This window comes from Bombus impatiens, unplaced genomic scaffold (genome assembly GCF_000188095.3).
Source record: "Bombus impatiens unplaced genomic scaffold, BIMP_2.2 scf_0217, whole genome shotgun sequence".
In the NCBI taxonomy this organism is placed as follows: Eukaryota; Metazoa; Arthropoda; class Insecta; order Hymenoptera; family Apidae; genus Bombus; species Bombus impatiens.
In genome coordinates, this window is record NT_176636.1 from 2,462,869 (window position 1) to 2,483,803 (window position 20,935).

The 20,935-nt window shown below is 35.8% G+C and overlaps 1 protein-coding gene across 4 annotated transcripts in view; it reads right to left on the bottom strand.

The window, feature by feature from the left end:
* Positions 1-20,935, bottom strand: part of LOC100749993 — a 26,727-nt gene that overhangs the window by 3,543 nt on the left and 2,249 nt on the right. For 2 of the 4 annotated variants that reach the window (XM_033319781.1, XM_024366429.2), the window contains 7 exons: positions 18,648-18,835; positions 10,558-10,775; positions 10,144-10,336; positions 4,684-5,000; positions 2,393-4,026; positions 1,507-1,905; positions 586-971 (listed from right to left, as the gene is read on the bottom strand). In XM_033319781.1, the coding sequence (XP_033175672.1) occupies positions 586-971; positions 1,507-1,905; positions 2,393-4,026; positions 4,684-5,000; positions 10,144-10,336; positions 10,558-10,670 (3,042 nt within the window). In that variant the 5' untranslated portion in view covers positions 10,671-10,775; positions 18,648-18,835. Of the gene's footprint in view, positions 1-585; positions 972-1,506; positions 1,906-2,392; positions 4,027-4,683; positions 5,001-10,143; positions 10,337-10,557; positions 10,776-15,584; positions 18,096-18,647; positions 18,836-20,935 lie in introns of those variants that run through there. The other 2 variants (XM_024366431.2, XM_024366430.2) reach the window with 2 other exon arrangements.

Genomic DNA, 20,935 nt, shown 5'->3' on the forward strand with positions numbered 1-20,935 from the left:
ATATACAGGGTGGTTGGTAACTGGTGGTACAAACGGAAAGGGGTTGATTCTACGTGAAAAAAGAAGTCGAAAATATAGAATAAAAATTTAAAAATTTAAAAATTTAAAAATTTAAAAACTTAAAAATTTAAAAATTTAAAAATTTAAATATTTAAAAATTTAAAAATTTAAAAATTTAAAAATTTAAAAATTTAAAAATTTAAAAATTTAAAAATTTAAAAATTTAAATATTTAAATATTTAAAAATTTGAAAATTTAAAAATTTTAAAATTTTAAAAATTAAAGAAATAACGTACCGAGCGAAAATTCAAAATCGATTTGATCGATTCAAAATCGATCGATCAAAGCCTCGAACGAAAAATTTTTATTCTATACTTTCGATTTCTTTTTTCGCGTAGAATCACCCCCTTTCCGCTTGTACCACCAGTTACCAACCACCCTGTATAACTGAAAAACTAAAGTACATGGTACGTGTTTTCATCAGATGTTTTTTACTTATCGCAATGCCTATAGATTCATCTCCTGAAATACGAACATTTACAACTCACCCTGTATAGGAATTAGGGTATTTACGTTTCGAATTACCTTGAGTACATCCAAACCTTGGGAAGGCGTTCGACATCTGCCGGTCTTGACCGCTCGAGCTTTGTCCGGGCTTCCGGCTCGGCTGAGGGTGCCTTCAGAGGGCACGATGCCTCTCTGCCTTAACTGCTCCAGTATCGTCGGCCGGATCGGCTGCCGAGCACAGTAACACTTATTGCTTTCAGAGCAGCTGTCAGTGTCACAAGCACATACCACCGTGTTTGGAGGAACGTGAGGCTGCGTCGGGATCCTCCTCGACAACGAGCAGTAGCATTTGTCCGCTGACACGCAGGTGCACGACTCCGAATCGTAGCTACACTCGCTGCAACTCACGTAACCGCTGCTGCTCCTGTTCGCTGCCGCTCCTGCGCTTCTGTTTAGTCTTCTGCCTGAACAGAAATATCATCGGGTTTTAGTCAAACTTATTTTACAGTGGCTACAAAGAAAAAAAAAGAGAAATATATTTGAACATATTGCATTATTTTACATATTAATTAATTGGGTTTAAGTACATTAAGTTTCGTATCATTTTTTAGTATTTTCATACGACTACAAAAATTTTCTGCTCTATAAACGAAATATATGTACATTTCCGATCATCTGCCAAAGAAACGTTTGGAACGAAAGTTAGTCAACTTGCAGTGCGCTATACATTTGGATATTGAAAGTTTTCAATAAATTTTGAATCCCATAAAAAGTTAAGGTCGTCTTGAAACTTTTAATATTTTTGTTCAAAGCATTTCTTTGACGGATTGTCGGGATTGTCTGAAAAATGCCTGTACGAACTGTTCTACGGTATATAAACATATACGTTGTTTCAGAAAGTTTTACACCTACGGATACATCGGTTTTGTATCATCTTAATGTCAGATATTAAGAAATTAGAAATATCGAGACGATGCTGAAATATATTACAATACTTACAAGTGTCGCTATCTTCAGAAGTAGTATGGCAGGCGCCATTTTTACTCGTCCTCCACGAAGATCTTCTCTTGCCCAATTTATTAGCCAATACACGATTCCTATGATTGTTCCTGGCGTCGCAAGAAGAGCTACTACCGAAACTATCGTTCAGTCTTCTCGCAGGGAAGATCACGGAAGTGAATTCCGTCGGTCCACCCTTCAACCTCGACACAGACCTTTTGATGGCCCTGCCAAGTAAGCAGGTTCGACGACTGGATCGTCTTCGTTGCGGCCTTCGACGCCTCCTCATTATGCTCGCTGATCTCTGATATAGCTCATCCTGTGTCAATGTGGCGGCTAATTTTAACAAGAACTCTTTGTACAAGGGTTTCAAGTCGTTGAATGACATGCCTTCAGGATCTAGAGGGATCAAATAAAATAGTAATAGAATGTGATAATAGAAGAAGCATTTAATATGAAATAGAAAAGCATTTCATATTAACCTATTAAGGACTAGGCACAGTGAAATAGTACACAACGTGTAGAAGTTAATTAAAAAACGAAACTTATATGTATAAAAGAAAAAGAATTTCACAATATAAGTTGACAGAAAAAAAATAACAAATGAAAGGTTGGCTTTCAATTAATCTGATACTAAAAGAAAAGAATACATATAATATTATTAACATAAAAGTAAGAGGAAGTGTTATAATAATATTGGTATAATAATATACGTTTCTTCCTCGTCATCGTTTCTATATTATTCCCATACAATTTATAAAAGAGAAAGTTGTAATTCATAAAAAAAACCAATATGGTCAACTATAAATCTGCATCTTCAAGTCCCTTAAAATTATTCAAACAATAGTAAATCTTCAATCTTGAAGCTTTCTCGATTAATACTTACCGATAATAGCAGCCAAGATGTCGTCGACACTAGTCAGACCCTCCTGATTCCTAAACTCATCAAAAAGTTCGGTAAATCCCAAAGGAGTGCCACCTTTGATACTATTAGGTCTCCTAGCGCTTCCAGGATTCAAAAAGCTTCCTCTCCTGGGCAACTCGACTCTGGTCATCAAATCTCCTCTATCCACGTCTATATCACTCTGAGATCTCTTCAATCTAGTCTCCTCGAGAGCCTTCGTAGCATCCTCAGACCTGCTAACAGGTGGTTCACTTCCAGCTCTGCTTCTCTTCCTGACTCTTGGCTGATTATGCTCCATCAAATTCAAATTCGATGTGGAATCGCTGAGTTGCTTCTTCAAAGGTTTATCCATGGTAACCACTCTGCTCACTCGTCTTCCAGGTGTGATCTTCTCTTGGTCCCTGGACCTTCTTCGTTCCACTGACACAGAATCCCCACGACTCTCCTGGCTCAACTGATAAATCTCGTTATTACAGGATCTACCAAAGAATATATCTTCTTGCGAACTCTTTATCTTCCCTGGTCCCAGTTTGCTACCTCTGCCACTGTAAATTTCTTCCTGGGCAAGACTGTATATTTTATCAACATCTTTAAAGTGTTCCTCATAGAGCCTCTCTTTGCTGTTTCTCTTCAAAGCTCGTTCGTACAATGCGTTTTCTTCGCTCTTGCAGCCTGATCTGTCGATCCTGTCGTAGATTACAACGTCTGACCTCGCAGAGTGTGTTTCTTGATCCTTAGACGCATCTCTCGAGGACACAGGATTATTCAGGTCATAGGAACCGTGAGATTTTTCGTACATTCTTTCCTCCACGTCATCTGCTTCTTTAATCGGAGTTTCTTGCGCCGGGCTCTCGATTTTCCCCGCTTTTCCAATTATTGGAAGCTTCTCGTATCTGTTAGAGACTGTCTCATAGAATCCATTGGCCCCTATGTCGTAAATCTTGTTCGCAGAATTATTCGAGTTTTCTACTTCGATTTTTTCAGGAGCGTTTATTTCTTTTTTAATTCCGAACGTTTTATTCTTCGAATTTTCGCGTTCCTCTTTCTTGGAAACTTTCGAGTCGAAGTTCGTCTGAATAGGACTGAAGCTCTGGACCACTGGAGTAATTTTTTCTTTCGGACTAGCCTCTTTTCTTCTTCCTCGAGCCTCCAAAACGTCTTCTGCTTTGATATCAGAATTTTTCTTCTTTCTTCTGGGAGCTTTTTGTAAACCAGATGATTTTTCAGTTTCCTCTTCCGTTACCGAACTGGACACGGAGGTTTTCTTCGTTCTTGGAGGTCTCACGGGATGTTGAGGAGTCGATCTGATAGCTTCCGATTGTAATATGTTCATTCTGGTGCTGAGCCTGCTGCTTGGACTCGGTTCTCTGACGCTGGAGGCTACCGAGGCTATGCTCATGCAACCGACGCCGTTCGTGTGCCTTGGCCGACGTCGATTCGCATCCAAATCAGCGAGTAAAGATCTGTAGAGGGTCGCTGCAGCAGCCACTGCATCCTCTTCCGTCTCACACGCGAACGCGTGGCATTCTAGTAACCTGGTCGCCCCTGGTCGTCGCATTACTACTGCAAATATCGGTGAATAGTGGTCTGATGTCGTTTTCAGGCCACGCATTGTTCTGAAACACGTGTGTTTTAAATTTAGTTGTAATTTCCTAAATCGTTGTAAACCTATTTTTATAGTTCTACTTGGACTTTTGTTTGAATGAAGTATAACGCTAATTAAAAAATATCAACTATTCCAACGATTGAAAAATACGCCTCAAAAACGGAGAATAATGTAGAGTAATTAAAAAGCAATCGTTTCTTATATTTATATCTATCATCGTAATAAATCTGAGAACCTAAAATCATTACCTGAAATACCTAAAAGCTGAAAATAATTACCTAAGACATCTAAAAAGCCAGATTAATTATCTAAAATATATACAAATTTTAGACGATTATCCGAAATACCACAAGATATAAATTTGGCTATCTAAAACACCTAAAACCCCAAAAAGGTTATCTAAAAATTCCTGAAATACCTAAAAATTCAAGATGCTCGTCTGAAATACCTAAAACCATGATAATACTGAGATACATAAAACTCTAAAATGATTAATCTGAAACATCCACATCCTGAACAAAGTTTCTCAAACCAAAGTTTCCCTGAAATCAACCGAATAAACCTTTTCAAAGTAATTTTTGCAATCCAAGCGTGAACTGAAAATTAATTACAGGTAGCCACAACGCTATTAATTTCACCTGATGGCGCTTTCCATCGCCATGCTCACCTGTACAAGTCTGCGTGCTTCTCCTCGCTTGTCTGGCTCTGTTCGTGATCACCGACCAACGGCAAGAAAGCGTGATGCAGCTCTCCCGATGGCATGCGTTTATTACGAAGTCTCAGTGCACTCCACACGGCGATCCTGCGAAAGGGGTTGTTCTTCTCGCAGGTGTCAGACGTGCGGAAAGTCAACCCTCGTCTGGAGACTTCGAGTTCCGCCCGCACAGAACATTGGATTCTTTCCAGAAGCTGACGTAGGGGTTCTTGGAGGCCTCGAACGCTTGCCACGCGACCTCCCACAGGTGCTGCGCCCATATATTTCACCTGGAAGGATAATTTGATGGTCATTTAATGGCCATTTAATGGACACTTAAGCCCCTTTTTCATAGTGCACCAAATTACAAGAAATACAATAGAATGTTTAGATTCTTCGATACATCGTTATAGTACTCTAAATTAGAAAATATCGAAGAGCATCATGTTCGTGGCAGGCACCTCGCTTTTTACCGACATCACCAGGATGAGAAAGAGGTAATAGCTCTACTAGAAGCACAAGGACGCGCCACGAACGACAGGATAATGAAAGTTCACCAAGATGCAAGTACGGTGTAAATTACGTAGATTAATCGATGGTGCGCCGTTATCGGGAGTTTTCATCGGCCATTAGCCCCAACTACGACCAGTGTAAAACGTTTCACGATGCGCGCGAAACACGTTTCCATTAAAAGCGAAACGTAAAGTATCGGTTATCTTCACGCTTAGAATACTTACTAAACCTTATCTCCTTATCTTCCATGAACGAAACGAAAAGTATATTGCCTGTCATAAGCGCGAAACCATTTTCTCCATTTTTATACAGGTACTTGGTATGAGATATAACAGATAGGATAAGTCCGGTTAGAAATATTTAGAAGTGAGCAGCCAAACTGAAAGTTCCTATTGCAATTTCTTTTTGTCGTGAGTTCGATTGTTGAGTCAACTTGTTCAATTCCACTTTTTTGTACAATTTGGATGTCATGCTGGTTTTGCAATTATGAAACGAAGATAAACGGTTCTCTACTTTTTTCTTACGTTCTAACGAGTTTCCTTTTTCCATTGAACGTAATTTAGCCTTTTTTTTAGGAAAGGAAAGGCTAACTTGTTTTTTAATATAATTTCAAACTTCGTTTGGACATGTAAAATATTTTTGATACAATATATAAAAATTGAAAGTTTCTCTGAGGTTTTGTAGTTACGGGACGCAGCGTGTTTTCATTGGAAGAACATCGAAACACGCGATGAAGTGCCATTTTTATTCCGGTCTCTCGTGTCTTCTAAGGAATGGATATTTATTTCATGAAGATATAGACTGTAATGGATCTTAATGAAGAAGTTACTTCTAAACGCAATTATGTGGTTGTAATCAAGGCAGTAAAATGACGAATTCTTATCCTGTTCTGGAAGAGACAACAACGTGACATATTCTTTTATCATTCTACGAGTCTTTGTTTGCCATCCTCTGATGTAATGACGAGGCTGATTTGCATATTGGGACACACATTTGCAGATGATGGACAAATAGTCGATATGGTAATGGATTATATTTGAAAAGAATTGTAATTGGGATACCTTGACATTTTTACGGTTTATAAAATACGTAAAAGAATATATTGGATGTACCAAGCTCGAGTATGTACATAATTTCCAGTGAGTATGCATATAAATTCTACGAATTATTTGCAGTAAATTAATAGCATTTAAAAATTTTTAATGAGACGCGATTTTCATGATTGTATTGGTCAAGTTTGAAGATATTCTGAAAATGTATGTAATTTAATAGAAATATATATTTATCCAAAAAACACTAATAACTATCTTGAATGTATAATCTTTGTGAAATTAATATTACTATCATTATCATATATTGTTTGTACTAGATATTTTGTCACCCCTATATGCATATATATTTCAAAATTTTAGGATTCAATAATTGAAAAATTAAATAATCAATTTAATGTTAACAATGCAGTTCTACAATTACTTGTAGAATTAATTATGTATCTCTTTTGCACCCCACTGTACATTTAGAAAATGATTCTCTGCTCGATTATGTATAAAATTTCATAGATCTGTGTTAATGAAATTTCAGAATGTTTCACGTAACACGTTATATACGTGCATTGATGAAAGTTTCTACAAGTGTTCGAATACGCTTTTCATGAGATGCTGTATGAGTTCTTCTTGCGTCCCTTTTTCAAATTTCTCAGGAACCTACTTACCCATTTTCTTTATCGTCCCATCGCAGCCTCAGAGCCGCTATCTTTCATAAAACGTGCTCTTTATCCTTACATATTGGATGGTTAAGAGCTGATAAGTATAAAAGCTCGTCAATTCGAAGCGTGGATGAAATTCTACAGGTCTTAAGATTGTATCTCTATGGGCGTCGAGGCAATGATCTAAAGTTGTTGCTGACCTCGACGAAGGCATCATCGAGGATGGCGCAACGAAACGATGCGGAAGAGGGAGGCCATAAAAGCGGGGCAATAAGAAAAATCCGCATACCGATCCGCGGCAACGAAGGGGAATTTTTCAATGCTCCAAATAGTCAGGAGCAAGCCCCGTCACGCTTCGCGAATCGTGAACGGAATGAAAGTGATGATTAAAAATCGCTGGGACCACGGCCGCTCGAGGAAAGTCATGCAATTTGTCTTTAAGAATGACTTAGGGTACTTATCGAGAGACTGCGGACTTTTTAGTATTTATGAAAAATTTGAAGATGCATAAATGCACAGGATGTATATAATGATGACAGGATGAAAATATATGAAATGTCCAAAGTATGGTACCTTTTACAATATTTAACAGATAAACCAATTTTTTATCTAAATTCTAATTATGTAATTACGTTCGGGAGAATATGATTTTACATTTTCAGCACCGGACTGACATGACTGGAAAAAACAAATTTTATTTTGTGTATTTTATATTATATTTTTGCATCTTTATATTTTATATTGTTATGTTATATGTAAAAGTATAGAGAATAAGAGGTAGAGTAGAATCTCGATTATCCGAGGTGATGTGGACCCGGCCGATCTCGGATAGTTGAAAACAGAGATAATACGGAATAATCTATTAACTTTTCTAAATTATAAAGTTCATAAATTATAAAATCGTAAAATCGTAGAAAACTTTTGATAGTACGATGTTGAACACGTATTTAGGTTTAATTAATTATTTAAACGGTTGAAAGTTTTGTTAACTACTTTCACAATACTTGACTATTTATACTTTCGTACTCTTCGCGTTAAAGTTTCGAAAAAAAATGAAGTTACCGTAAAGTTCAGAGCACCTCTGATAGTACAACACTTCGGTTAAACGGGGCTCGAACAACCGAGATTCCACTGTACATTCTAAGGTCAAGTTTAAATTGTAGATTTGAAGTCCAAATGTTAAGTACGAGAAATGTTAAGCTTGCTAATTAAAAAGTGGACCATAAGTGTAAATCAAACGTAATCAATATGTAATAAATGTAACTTGGAGAGGAAGAACTATGAAAAATAAAAAAAGAAAGAAAGTCCTGTATCATTCTGTTGAATTGAAGAAAATGTAATATATCGTTCGATTTCTACACCAATTATGTTTCATACTTCAGCTATGTACTTCAACTAGGCTTTTCCCCGGAGAAATCAAATTTTGAAAAAGATTATGGCACGATATCGTGCGATGGAACTTGAAATCGAACGGAAATAATGTTTCCATAGTACGAACAATCCTCATTGGCATATTTTCCACCGTTCCCTAGACATCAAGAACGATATTCGCCTCCTACTCGATGAAAACTGCGCTCGACCGTGTCGCATAATTAGTAGTACGCAATATTAAGTGTTACGACGTTCTTAATCTCTGCCAGCACGTTTCGTTCTACTCTCATTCAACTAAATATTATTTAATACACGCCTGTATGGAAGCATCAGATAGCAAAGATATTTAATTCGACATTAAACAAAAATATTCGAAAAATATTCTTCATAATCATCCACCTAAATTCATACTTAACTAGAAGTAACTCCAGACCATATTCCAGTTGAGCACAAAACTGCAAAAATTCTATTTTTATTACCCTTTTTCTACCTTTTTATTTTTTCGCTTCTCTTCGTCTTCGAACGAGCAAGCAGTTCACCAGACCAATTATACGTCGATCTCAATTTTATTTCCATTCGTAAATGTATCCGATATATTCGTTGATTTTTGTACACGAACGAATTGTCGAGTAAGTGAGGATTATATAAAATTTTATTTTTAGAAGGATTAGAACATTTTATATTTTAGCAAACTCGTTTGACGTTCGAATATTTTATTCTTTCTTATATTCTCATATTTCCCATATTTGGACTACGAGTATTTATGCAGATTCGTATTTTTGCAGATATAATTAAAAAAATGAAACTCAGGCAAAATATTGCTTCATGATTTTAAATATTTTTCCATATTACGTACAATTTTGGATTTTCAAATTCCTCGTGAATGCATAAAAATCCCCAGTCTATTCGTATGCTCTGCTAATATTTCTTTTAAAAAATGCAATGAAATTAAACGAGAAAAGCAATAAGGAAAGACAGCGAGGCGTTTTCGTGTAACGTCCGTAAAAGTCCGAGGTTTTCGTAGCGAAATATGAAATACGCGGTCGGTGCGTGTTTCGAGGCGATTTTCAGGCCGCGAAGTAGGTGAATCCTTGGCCAAGGCGCGAACAGCTGCGAACTCGTCTCGAGAGTGGAACGAATGGCCATTCCCCGAGATTTTTCTGTGCACGGGGGCAGGGACGCGGTGACGCGGCCGTACGATCGAATTAACATAAGTGAAAATCCTCTTTTTCTTCGTGATCCCGTCTAATTGCAGTGAAATCTTTGTTGCGCGGATCCGCGCTGCATTCGACTCTACGACAACTGATTTCGATCGAATCGACTTCGTTCTCGTATTTCGACGAATGAATATGCAAACGATAGAAGAAATTCGAACGTAGAATTTTCTGGTCAACTCTAGTTCAACAATGAAAGGAAAGCAATGTCTTCTAACGACATTTGAAACGACAAGTGCATTAACATTTACACTGTGATATTTTCTATATTTAATAAAAGAAAAATTCCCTCGTAAGAAACTTTGGCAGTAAAAGCAGAAAGAAACATCTTTTAATAATATTTGAATGTAAGTCGAGTATTTAATAATATTAAGTTAAGTGCATTGAAACTTACGCTGTAATATTTAAGTACAAAGGCTACAAAGGCTAGAACATTTTAACATAAACGCCACTGTATGCATACTTTGGGGATCAATACACTACTAACGGTGATACTAACGACGAGTTTGATTAATGAGTGTACCAACAATGAGCGATAATATCGTTCTACAGGTTCCCAAGACTAGAGAAAAGTGTTTGGTGGCACGAAAATGACGAAGAACCACGGAGGAAAGTAATCGATATATTTACCGGTAAAATCGCGGCGGCGCATTCTCCAGGTGTTTCGCTTTCGGCTTCCACGGAAGCGAACATCGCCTCGATCCTCGCCTGCACGGCGCTGTTCACCCTTCTCTGCTCGTCCACCCCCATGTCCTCCAGATGATTCGAGTTCATGGTTGATACCGCGCCATACCAACCGCCAATGTTCGATCCGTAGATCGACCTGAATCAATAAGTTTCACTGTAGCCTTTTAGGAATCTTTTTATAAAAATTGTACTGTCTTGCGAAATTAATGAAGAAGTGTATCGTTTGTTATTTGAGTTTGGTATAGTACTTTTTTACTGGATTGTATTAAAAATTGTAAGGCGAGTTAACACAATTTATCAAGTTGTATTAAAAATTCTAAAACGAGTCTGAATTGTATTACTAACTGAAAATCATACCTCGAATCTTCGAACAGGGCATCGATGCGAGCCTTGCTTCTGAGGGAGCATTCCGATGCGGGACCAGCCAACCGGAAGCCATCCTCGTAACAGGACATTCCCACGCAAGACATATTCGGCTCTAGATCTAAACTAGAGCACGATCCACGTCTGTATCTCTTTTAAGCTCCCTGGAGCTTTTCTCTTCGTCGTGTTTTCATCGAGCGACGTCATTCGTTCTGGAACAATTCAACCATCCTTATGAAGGATATCTAGTCTCAATCGTTTTCTAAATATGTATGTGCGATCTCCTTTCATAATTTTATCGATTAATTATACCAATGAAATAGTAATTATTTTATATCAAACAGCAATTCTTATAACTAGACTGCAGATATTTATGCCAACTTAAATTTTTATAAATGCAAGTAAAGAGATAGAATCTGAAAATAAGTAGAGAGATTTGTTTCACTCGCTAAATATTGTAACGACGAATGGCATACTTTCGATATTTTATATATTTTTTTATATTATATACACTCTGTGTATTTATACAGTGTTAATAAATAATACAGTGTTATGAAGCAGAAACTGATCTACTTATTTCAGAAATCTGTTCTTTAGAAGTCTAATTAATATTAAGTATTATATAAATGTTAAGTATTATGTAAATGTTGAAAGGTTAAATACAAACTCAATGTAAAAATCGTGTTTTATTTCATGGAAACACCATCTGTCCTATCGATCAATACATCTTCGCTTAATTGTGTTAATTCATGGAAGTACAACACAAAGATATCCACGTAAATTATTATATATTTAACAATATGTGTCTTAATGCGTTCAAAACATGTACATAGAGATTTTACTGTATTTTATATTTAAGGGATTTATGTAGGCTTATAAACCTGTTTAATTATACAGTGTCGCTATTGAAAAATCAACCACGTAACATCTGTATCGAACCTAAGAATAAACAATGAACGCCTCAATGCTCGATAGAAATTTGTTCAGAAACACTGGCAGTTAACAAAGTTCGAAAGATTCGAAAGAGGTGAGATCTGGACAGGATCTCACCTCGTTTCCACGGACCCTTGCTGCTGGTCCGCAGTATGCGTTAAATTTATTCGAGAATACGTATCACGTCGGATAATGGCAATTAAAACTGTAATTGCAAGACGAGACTGGATGAAGAACGATCGACAGACACCGTTTCGAATCTGGGCTCGAGTAAAAGTGGCGGGCAGCTCGTAATTTCACCCTTTGAGGCGGTACTTTTAATCAAGGCCATCGACTGTATCCTTTTCAAACATGTAGCGTGAAACGTGCTTGTTGGAACAGAGATTGTGAGACATTTATGATCGGTTATCCATCTTAACAAGTATCTCTGGATCGTAAATAGCTAGGACAAGTTTTTATCAGGTTACTTGTTTTTGAGCTACTTAATCACCTAACATTTTACATTCTAAATGATAAACATCATCAATGAAGAATGTTCATTATAATTTATATAGAATTCTACGGGTGTTGATTTAAGTTTTGGGGACATTAACAAAGAGCAGAAATTTATGAAATATTCAAAGCTCTAATTAAAGTTTCATATTGTAAGTTGCATTCATAGAACATGAAATTGCATAAACATCATCAGTCTAATTAACCTAATAATATCGTTCCTACGAACATTTCTCAGCCTATGATTCCCGACAAACGTTCCGCGTATATCATCGAAAAGATTTACTGTCCCATAACTATGTCAGATGAATCGCTGTTTGCCTATAGTTCGTGTCTGCTCGCAAAACATAATAACTGGAACGTTTTTGCTATTGTTGCATCAGCGAATTCCAGCGAAATTTTCACACTCGTGGCGCCGCGCCGTCACTCATTTACAAGCTCGCCAATCACACGAAGAATATGGTTTTCCAAGTGGGAAGAAGGGATTGCATTTCGCGAAAGATAGCATTGTTCACCGCGGTAGAAATCGCGGGCACGCGGTACTCGATATCCACTCGTGTAGAATTATCGCGTGCATGCCATCAGCTTACCGCCGCTCGATTTTCAGCGCGAGGCTCGTCGCGTTTCTTTTAATACGTTGACTGTTGCACAGTTCCAAAATTTCAATTCTATTTTTTTCTATTCTTAACTATTAAATTTCCAATCCATCGTCCGCAGATATCATCCTCTTTTTATAGAACCAAACATCTATCGCAATCCCTCCTTATTCGATATTCAATTCTTCCTTCTTAAATCTCACGCTTTTCGAAACAAAAAGTGTATTCCATTTTCTATTTCTATTTGGCTCCAAATTTCATTCTCTTCTTGTAGAATTAAAATGGTTTACAAAATTTCAATTCTTTTTTTCGTAGAAATAGCCAATTTATTGCCAAATTTCATCGTTCCCCATACAACGAAAGAATTCGTTTAATCCGCCACTCAATTCTCACTTACGTAAAACCCAATATGTCATTGCGAAACTTTGTCCCCGATTATATATAAAAATTGATCCACTCGACATTTAGATATTGATATCCTCAAAAACATTAGCGATGTCGTCATGATTAGTTATTAACGCTACTCTTTATCATTCCACTTCAAACCTGTATAAGTGGCCTAATGGAAGAAAAAGGAATAAAGAATAACCGATAAAAGAATTTCTAACGCGAACCGTATGAAATTCTGTCGAAAATAAGTCGAAGGTACAGCGTATCCGTTGGTAATTAGAATTTCTAATTTTACGTCGTATTCTGCTGGGAAACGAAGCAGCGTGAAATCTTTTACAGTTAGCCGGATCGAGGGACTTTTCAGAAAGGCGTCTGTCGGCTCGCGTATTATGGGGAATAACTGTCGCTGACACGTACACGTAAACGGAGCCCATCTGTTCACGTGTTCACCGTTGCACGCCGAGGTCGTGACGAAACTGATTATCGAAAATTGGACGATTACCGATCCAACCAGCTAATTACGGCAACGGGAACGAATCGATTTCGAGATGATCATGATTGGAATCCTGGTCATAGATTTCCAATTGAACTTTCAATTCGAATACTTGTTCGTTCGAATTATGGAATAATATTATATCTAATGATTTTGATTTAGTAACACAATAATATCGATTGCAGATTTCTTTCAAGATTTGTTTTAATGATTTAGTTTCTATCCTACGTATGTGCCAATAAATAATTTTTGTATAAATATATTTCTGTGTTGGAAAATCCTACGTATGTGTTTCGTTTATAAATATCATGAAAATTTCGTTTAAATCCTAGTGATTTTTAATTTATGTTCTTCGTTTGAATATTTGGTATCACGTACATACTATGAAACCACGAAAGTCGACTGATAAAATTCTAATCTAATTCCTTGGCAATTTATTTTAAAACGTATTGTTTTTTTGATTTAAAAATAAAATGAATCTAATTGACAAGATGTAGTCGTAAAGTTAACGCATCGTGAACACGAGAAACAGATTTTGTTCAACTTTATGGACCACTATTTTGTTTCAGGTGCGTTTACAAAATGGAATCTTGTTGAATGCTTCATTAAGTTAAGGCACGGTCAATTAAGGACAATTAAGGCATGCGTTTAATTTTTACTCAAGATGAATAACGAGGGTAAATTTTACAACTGGACTCGATTCACAGTTATACGTCTCTTTGATCTTTAGCCACATCAATTAAATATTCCTATTTTCGTCTCGACTAAACCTCGTTGGACAAGATTCGTGCTTATTTAATTTTTCTACTTTAATTTCAAATCTTTGGAAGGAAAGAGACCGAATTATATCCACTGCAATCCTGTAGGATTTGAAAGTTACTGAATACAAATGTAAGTTTGCCGAAATTTAAAAAGTTTGAAGTTCCGAATATTAAAAGATTCAAACATTTGAAACATAATAACAATATCAACTTTAATTTAAAATATCTAATATTTGAAGTATTCAAAAATTAAGATATTCAAAATTTAATGATCCGTGGGAGAAGGTTTATATTATTTTAAAAATTCTTATTCAGGATCTCTATCGAAATATTAAAACATTTGTTCTTCTACTCTGCTATTAATCTTTCTAAGCCACTGGTTTTCTTGGTTTGCCAGTTTCCATTAATTTACAGCCAATTACAAGGTAAACCAATTGTTGGACGTTTAGGCGACTGTCAGCGCTACGGATGACGAAGGATCCTCGTTCACCGCGTTGAAGGCAACGGTATTAAGGTCGACAAACAGATTACAGCATCACGTGTCGACGAATCGCGTGGAGAAGCTAACATGCGCGGCCGGATTTAAAGCGTGTGTGGATCGTTCAACTTGCAATTACCAAGTTCACGGTTCGTTTACTAGCCGAGTTCGGTCTAATGGGAATCGAATAAACGAACGGAAGTAACCGGACGCACGAAACTGTTCGCGTGCCAGGGAAAATCGTATCGGAGTCGTCTCTTTGCGGTAGAAATGCCAATTTCGGATAAATAAATAAAATCTAGGTAGAAGAAAGTACAATTTAAGCAACCGTTCGAATTTCAGATGATGGAAGAAGATATCTGCTTAAAATCGAGGAGGTAGATGATATTTGTATTTCTAATTCTAATTCCTCATTTGTATTTCTAATTCTATGATATATGAGGGAGAATATAGAAAGATAGTTTTAAATGGTTGAAAAATATTCATAATCTGACATACTACTCGCTTTAAACAAGTTCAAATCTGTTATTAAATAACCTTAGTTTCTCCATGCCAGAAGATTATCAGCAAATGTGAACTCTAAACAGCCTAACACATAATGAAAATGAGTAAAAGTAGGGTATTAAGATGATTGAAAAGTACAATTTTAATATCATAATATCTACTTCAAACAAGTTCAAACCAATGATTAAACAGTCTCGTGTCGGATACAAGAAAGTATAAATAACAGAGAACTACGATATCTAAAAAATAACTAAATCAAAAATAAATGGAGAACACAGTACCCCACCATAGTATTCCAGAGTCAGAGGTCCATCGACGCTTCTGTAGAACGTGATCTCGAATATGCAACAAGATATCAAAATTCATCCACTTACTTTCCAATGCTCCACGATCTCAATTTCGCCCAAAAATCCTCAAACAGAGTCTCCTAAACAAAAGTTTTCTAAAGTTTCTCGAAAAACACCAGCGCACCACCGCCACGAATCCCATATTATCGTATAGATCACTTAGATCGTATAGATCCACGGTTCTCCGGACTCCTCCATCTTCTTTGTATCGATACCACAATATGAAATGAAATGTAAGAAACACTTGTTCGATTTCAAATTTCACAAATTTTCAGCAGATAATCGATCGTTGTAACGGAGGACAATCGATTCTTGTAATTTCACAAATATTCAAATAGATAATCCAATTGGCGTAATTCCACAAATTTTCGATAGATTATCAACTGTCGCAATGAACAATCAATTTTTGTAATTTCACAAATTTTCAATGGATAATCAGCTGTTATAATTTCACAGATCTTCAATAGACAATCGGCTGTTCAGCAAGAAATATGAAAAAACCGACGTTTTTCACGCGAAAAGAACGTTGCCGTTGACGATCGACCTTGGCCACGAGTCGATCCGGATGACCGTCGACGTGAAACTGCCGGGGATGTTCCGCAGGAGAGACTCGAGTTCTCTAGCCAGTGAGTCGGCTCCTCCACGCTGGAGCGAGGAGAAGGAGGAAGAACAGGAGGAGCAGGAGGATGAAGATCGACGGAGAGAGCCTTTCTGCTGTTCCACGGGAAGGGTGAATGTCTGGTCGCGGCTTTTTACCGGAAATCTTGTGCGTCGTGCCTCGCCTGACACGTACGCATCATTGCGATTAATTGGTCCAATATCGATATCTATTTCTCATGAGTTTGACGTTCGTGGCGTGGATAAGAGATGAGAAGCATTGTTGTGACCGATTTTCGACGAAAATCTAACGGTTTTGGGCTTTTCACAAAAATTTGGAATATTTGAAGAAATGTTAACTTTTGAATTTTTAATGGAGATTTGGTATTTTATCATTTTTTTCGGAGCATAGACGATCTTAGAAAATTAGTTTTTGAAGAAATGTTAGTTTTCGTTCGATTCTTAAGGAAAATTTGTCACTATCGGCCTTTTTGAGAAAATAAACACAGTTTGGAATATATTAGAGAATTATTTTTTGGAGAAATATTGCACTTTTGAGGGAAGTGGATAGTTTGGAAGATGTGAAGAGATAATCTTTCTTCTTGTTTATTTTGCTTGTTGAGGAGAATTATACACTTCAATATTTTGAGATAGAATTCGATGATTTGAAGTATTGATTTTCCTTTTGAAAGATAAAGAGGAAAATATTAATTTTGAATAGTAGGAAATATTAATAAGAAAAATGCCAATCTTTTCTCGATCGTGAGAAATACCAATTAATTAAAGACATTTTATGTTTCTTTAAGCGATCGCTACAAATTTAGGTATTCATTTTTCCAAAAACATCTTTTACAAAATTTGTTTCATTTCTGTTTCTTTTCGTTCCTTTTCCACTGTATCTATCGTACGGAATATTCTTCAAAAAGAGACAGAAAAAGTAGGACACACGGGAATACCAATTTCGAAATTTCAAAGATCACGATTAAACGTTTCCACGTACTCGATGAGTGCTTTTGTGGAACAAAAGGTACTGGAAAACTACAATATACTACTGGTAATGATAGTTTATTAAAACTCCTGCGCTTTAGCAAGCCGAAGAAATTCAACAGTAGGAAAGTAGGTCGAAAACTAGTTACGTATATTATGCTAATTACTGTGCATTTAATGTGGTAACCATCATTCAGGGAAGACCGAAAGTATCGAGGAACTGAAAAACGTTCCTGTCTCTTATTACCATTATAATACTAAATTGAAACACTTACATCGAAGTAGAATTACAGAAGAAAACCAAACTCCATTGTCTCTCACAGCAGGAACACGTGTGATTACTATCGAAGAAATTTCGAGACGTTTTCTAACGAACAATTTCCCTCGAGAAAATAACAGACACTCTTAACTCTTTCGACTTTTGCGGCCCAAAAACAATTATTCCAAAGAATACAGCGAATACTTTCTAAAAAGAATATTTTCTATTCAGATAATGATCTGTTAATGAAAATGTCTATCAATTAAACTGTTTAATAATTAAAATTTTTAAAATTTAGTTTCAATAAATTTCAATTAGTACCTAATTACGATTTTCAGAAAATCCAAAAATCCCAGCCCTAAAATCCTCCACTCAACTAAACGACAATCATCAGAAACCATGCCATTTTATCCGGTCCAAACAAAGTCCAAAGAGTCGACCTGAGATTAGCATATAGAAAGCAAACCAAAATTGTTAATCCATTAACATCGTCCCGAATTCATCTCTATAAATTCAAAAAGACAGCTCATAAACCAAAATGTTCAACCGAGATCAGACTATCAAACAACTATAACGAGATTTACTCTGAATATATACGGTAGCGGACGGAAGAAAGTTTAATAAAAGCTGGCACAATTTTACAAAATATGTTTAAATCTTCAATACAAGTCACCATTTATTAATATGTGCATGTATAAAACTAAATTCCAGAATATGCGACTATCAGTAACGCAGTAAAAAATATCTAATATAAAGTGACTGTCAACAACATCGTGAAAAATATCTAATACAAAAGTTATTAACACATTTTTATACACTTGTAGAAAATTTGAAATTGCAAAGTTGCATAAAATTCCTATAAAGACAGGTATGATGCAAAAGAAATAACAAACAGGTTTGTAATAAAGCAACTAAAAACTAGAAACAGTGAGAAGCGTTCGATCCATACTAAATATCAGTATACTTATGATACCATTATAGTATCATTATACTTATAATAATACTTTTAATAGTACTTTTGATAATAATACTTTTCACTGGCATCGTATATCTAGTGACCAACATCTTTATTCTGTCCGGGAAAGGACGCGTGGGGTCAAGGAAACACATGGAGCAACGAGAACACGAAGAAAGAAAGGAGGAGGTGGAGGAGGAGCCTTACGGGAGAAGCTGAGGAGCAGTCTGGATTCTCTGGTTTCCGTCGCTGGTCCTCGTCGGCGTGGTAACGCGGTAACCGATAACGGTACCGTGCTTCGACGGCGTTCACCAATGTGAGAGTACTGTTATTCCAACGATGCAGTTGCCCTCTCTGTTCCACCATAGACTAGTTGGTCTTATTTGTCCTGCTCCTTCGCCGACCGGCGAGCGCGAAGCAACACGGATGATTGTTAGTCGTTCTTTAGCCTTCGACAGGAACGTTGTTGACGGAGGAATGCTAGAAAATTAAGTATGGAGTAGATTAAATTGATAAGAAGAATATCTTGGGAATACGTAACAGTAAATGGTAATTTTTTCGAATACCGAATAGGCGAGATTTTAGTAGTGGCAATGAAAGAGGTTTTGAGAAAAATGGAGAGCAGGAGATTGGGTTCTACGTAAGTGACGATTAAATGAAATTTCTAATTAAAAAAATTAGATGTGGGGTTGAATAGATTATATTGATAAGGAGAATATTTTGGAAACATGTAATGGTAAATGGTAATTTTGTGGATATCAAGTAGACGAGGTTTAATAATGATAATGAGAAAGCAGTAAGAAAAGGATTTATATATGCGGCTATTAAATGAAATTTTTAATTTTAAGGGGAAGGATGAAATTTGGTTCTTACAATTAGTCGCTCTTGGACTTCAACAGGATCGTTGCCGTTAAAGTAAAGGATATTTACAGAACAATTATATTAACTTTTATTTCGTTAATAATAGATGCAGCACATGGACGAGACATGACCATTTTTGTTCATCTTTCTTATTTCAAACAACTTCGATAGTCATACAACTTGAAAAATACAAGTTTAGTTTTCTGAAAATGGGTAATATATCTATGAAATTTTAATAAAAAATTAATTTTTTGAACGGTGAAGAGGGCATAAAAATACGCGTGTAAGTTCATAACCAATTAAAAGAACAGTTTTGGTAATATGGAATTTGATTATTCGATTTTAAAATTGCTTACGCACATTTTGAAATAACGTTTATAAAAACATCTGCAAGTTGCAAAATCGACATATTCTATAATACATTCGCACTTTCTAAAGATCTAATTTATATTTAGAACGATGAAAAAGATGTATGAGAAAAATCCACGACAAAAATCTAGGAGAAAAATGCATCCAGTGATATTTCCATAAAAAAATATTTTCCCACACGAATGTTTCGTTTCTTTTCATCCTGAACTTGATATTCAAGCTGTGTGTGCCTAGATGGATCGCATTAGACACGCTTATACTTATGTAATAATCACTAATGTGATCGCTCATACACGACGAGATCAAAGTTCATCTTGAAATAAGGTGGACTTGGAAATAGTAATTTTAACGGTACAAGAACGTTGTAAAGTACCCTCGTTTATAGGTATATTCCCTGTCCAACCATTTGCATATTTTAATTTCTTGTTTACGATCCTTGTTTATCTGGTCGCCTTTTTCTCCATTATGGCGACATTATCGCGGCGAAAGTAATCGTCTGAACGATAAACGCGCTCTCAGCAAATTCTTCTGCTTTCTACCGACAATTATTCCACGAATTTAGCTTAAGTCCTCCCTTTTTTCAATTCCAATGTTTGAGACATAATCCCTTGACACAGGCAATAATTGATATATCAATGATTTATTTATTCTAGATATTAAGGTAAACAATTATTCACTAGCCCTTGAATTAGTAAATTTATATTTCAGATCCTGCCTATGCTTCCAATTATATATATTCATAAACATAACATAATTTGGAAATTATGTCAACATTACTGTCAACATTAGTAGGTTTATTAAAAGTGAAACACGATATTGTAATTAAAACTATTTTCATAGTAATTGAGAATTATTTCTTTCTTATTCGTAAAAAAAAAAGATTTGTTTCGTTTTCATTCTAAACATAATTAGCGAAAAGAGAGCATTGTTAATAATTAAATAATAATTAAATAATATGCATTTATAGGAAAAGTAAAATTCCAAACAAGAGTAAAATACACGTAATATACAAAAATATACAAAAACATACAAAAATATGAAAAAATATGCAAAATTATGCAAAATTATGTAAAATTATTCCACAACATACAAAAGTATACCGGGATATATAGAAATACAAGAAAGTATGCAAAACATTCAAAGTACAGTACTTGCTATAATATTTAATTGATGAAATAAATCTCTACTTATAATTGATTATATTTGCTTAATTAGGTTTATAAAAATACGGACTTGCATAAACAACTGTGACGCAGTTTCGGTGAAAAAGAAAAAGCTGGCCACTTTTTTACGATTTATTCGAAAGGAACGTAAAACTTGGGAGGGGGGGGGGGGACAAAGGCTGTTAAA